Raw genomic sequence first — 2567 nt, 5'->3', positions numbered from 1 at the left:
CCTTGACAGTCTTCTTCAAAGCTTGAATTCTTTTTATTATACGCCTGCTCTGATGTATAAAAAACTCTTTTGTTTCTTTCAAGATGTCTTGACCAAGTTTGACATTTGTGAGTTTTATTTTGCATGAAAAGTTTTTGTGTTTTTATGATATCTTGAGCACAGTTGGCATTTACGAGTTTTAATATGCCTCCTATTTATATTCAAAATCGGAACAATTATCCTATATGAACTTCATTCTTCTCCTAATTTATATATTATTGGATTACTGTTTATCTCATATGGCGGATATATCAACAATGGATGTCAGGATATTTAATCTCCAGCGATCCGAAGACTTTTTGTTGTATTTTAAAATAAACTCATGAGATAATCGCTACCCATTCAGTTCATATTAAGACTACGCATTAGTCTGATCAATTAGTTTTCTCAAGCTTATTGTAAATGAAAAGTAACCTCTGCTGGCTGCTTTTATTCTGTGTTGTTGTTGTTGTTGTTGTTGTAGCTGCTGTTGTTTGTCTCTTGTCTGCGCCTAGTAAAACAATCCAAGCAAAACGTGCGCTTTAATAAACCATGCGACTTGGCATCTCACATCAGTTGCAGTTAAAAACTAAGCCGGGCAGCATCTTCTGCAAATGTTTCGCTTTATTCTCTTACTGCTGCTGCACTCTGTTGTGGCAACTGTGACCGAGCCAAGTCTCTACAGTGCCGAGGACAACGTCAAAATATTGAACAACGACACGTTGGAGCTGCAGTTGTATAGTCCGCATAGCTGCAAACTTGTGCAGTTCATCAACTATTTCTGCGGCGACTGTCGTCGCTTTGCAGGCACATATAAGCAGTTGGCCTGGAAATTGTACGGATGGCAACGCGTACTCTCGATCTATGTGGTGGACTGTGCGCAGGAGCGGAATGTGAAAATCTGTCGTGACTTTGACATACGAAAAACCCCAACACTGCGTTTATATCCACCCGCTTTTCAGCGAACTGAGCAGAAACTTGGCTTCCAGTTGGACACACTTGTGCCAGATGATATTTTGGTCCAGCTGGCCGAATTTGTAGGCAAGGTGAAGTATACAGCGTTTGACCAGCCTAATTTTGAGCCACTAACTGCTGAGGATACTAAAAAAACGCTGCTTAATCATTGTACTACTACTGGCATAAAGTATATTGTGCTGGTCCACCAGCCAGAGGGCTCAACATTGGGCCGAGACACAATTCTGGGCCTACTGACTTGGCCAATTGTAGCTGTGCGCATACTGAGCGATCGGCGGCTGTTTGATAACTTTGGCTTAAGCTCCACCAGTGACTCTTTGATTATTATGGATTGTCTGGGAAAATCCTTTAGCCTACAGCCGCAAAATGATAGCAGCACAGCCTATGTGACCAGTGTGCAGAAGTATCTACAGTCCAAGGCCTACACAGCATTGTTGCCTCATTCAACCACGACTGCGCCAAATGTTACCTCATATCTCGTAGATGAGGAACAAGCGGCAATTCTTGCAACTGTTCTGCAAGGAGCACCAAAAATATATCGTGCCGATTTGGAGCAGGCAATTGACAAGCTGCTCCACATAGAGCTGCCTAAAGTGCGTGTTTTTGCAGGCGAAAGTCTCTTTGCTCTGAGGCAGTTGCTCAATGTTATGCACCGTTTTAGTCCTTTAAACCGCAGCGGAAATATATTGCTGGCACGTCTGTATGAATTTGTAAATGGCTTCGGCGGCGACGAGCTGAGTGGCTTTGCCTTTCAGGCACAGGTGCAATTGTTGGAGAGCATGCTGCCAAAGGTATTCAAGGCCAAGCGATATGTGGGCTGCATTGCATCGGGTCCTTTTCTGCGCGGCTTCACCTGTTCGCTATGGACGCTCTTTCACTATCTCACCGTGCAGACGGCCAGGTCGCCCGTTTTGCCAGCGGGCTTTGTTTTGGGCACCATTCACGGCTTTGTCAGGCAATTTTTTGGATGCAAGGATTGTGTCCAGCATTTCCTGGGCATGGCAGAGCGTCGCAGAATTTTCTCAGTGGCCAGCCGGGACGAGGAAATCCTTTGGCTTTGGGAGGCACACAATGAGGTGAATCAACGCTTAGCTGGCGATTCCACCGAAGATCCCAAATTTCCGAAAATACAATTTCCCAGTCGCACTATTTGCGACAAATGTCAAATGCTCACGCCTCAAAACACGACTTGGAGGCGGCCAGAGGTGTTGGAGTTTCTTACGCGTCTCTACGCTGTCAAAAACTTGAGCAATTACGGTTTACCCACCGCAATTGGTTACGAGTGATGATTGGGCGTTAAATCAGAGTCGAGGTTCAAATCTCTGAGTTGGTTTATTAAAATGTACTTACGGGATGATTAAAATGATTAAGTATTGCAAATAAATAAATAATAATAATAAAAAAACATTTACTTTATTTGTTCTTTTTTGAAAGGGTGTGATCGAAGCAATTTCGGTTCATTTTTTAATGCTTCTGCTGAAATTATTTTAGTTTCGTCTGGAAATGTTCAGGAAACATATACATATTACAGTTGTTGTCGGTCAAAAATTAACTTCTCTTATCAGTTAAATTAA

At 42.8% G+C, this 2567-nt stretch overlaps 1 protein-coding gene across 1 annotated transcript; it reads left to right on the top strand.

Moving 5' to 3' along the window:
- The first annotated feature begins 632 nt into the window (after nt 1-632).
- Nucleotides 633-2279, top strand: LOC115761491 (sulfhydryl oxidase 1). Its single transcript, XM_030703257.1, has one exon. It carries the CDS (start codon nt 633-635, stop codon nt 2277-2279), a length of 1647 nt encoding a protein of 548 aa, XP_030559117.1.
- The last annotated feature ends 288 nt before the right edge of the window (nt 2280-2567 follow it).

This window comes from Drosophila novamexicana, unplaced genomic scaffold, assembly GCF_003285875.2.
Source record: "Drosophila novamexicana strain 15010-1031.04,08,12 unplaced genomic scaffold, DnovRS2.1 tig00000485-arrow-pilon, whole genome shotgun sequence".
NCBI lineage: Eukaryota > Metazoa > Arthropoda > Insecta > Diptera > Drosophilidae > Drosophila > Drosophila novamexicana.
The sequence above is the reverse complement of the archived record's forward strand: the minus strand, read 5'-3'. Positions and strand labels throughout refer to the sequence as shown.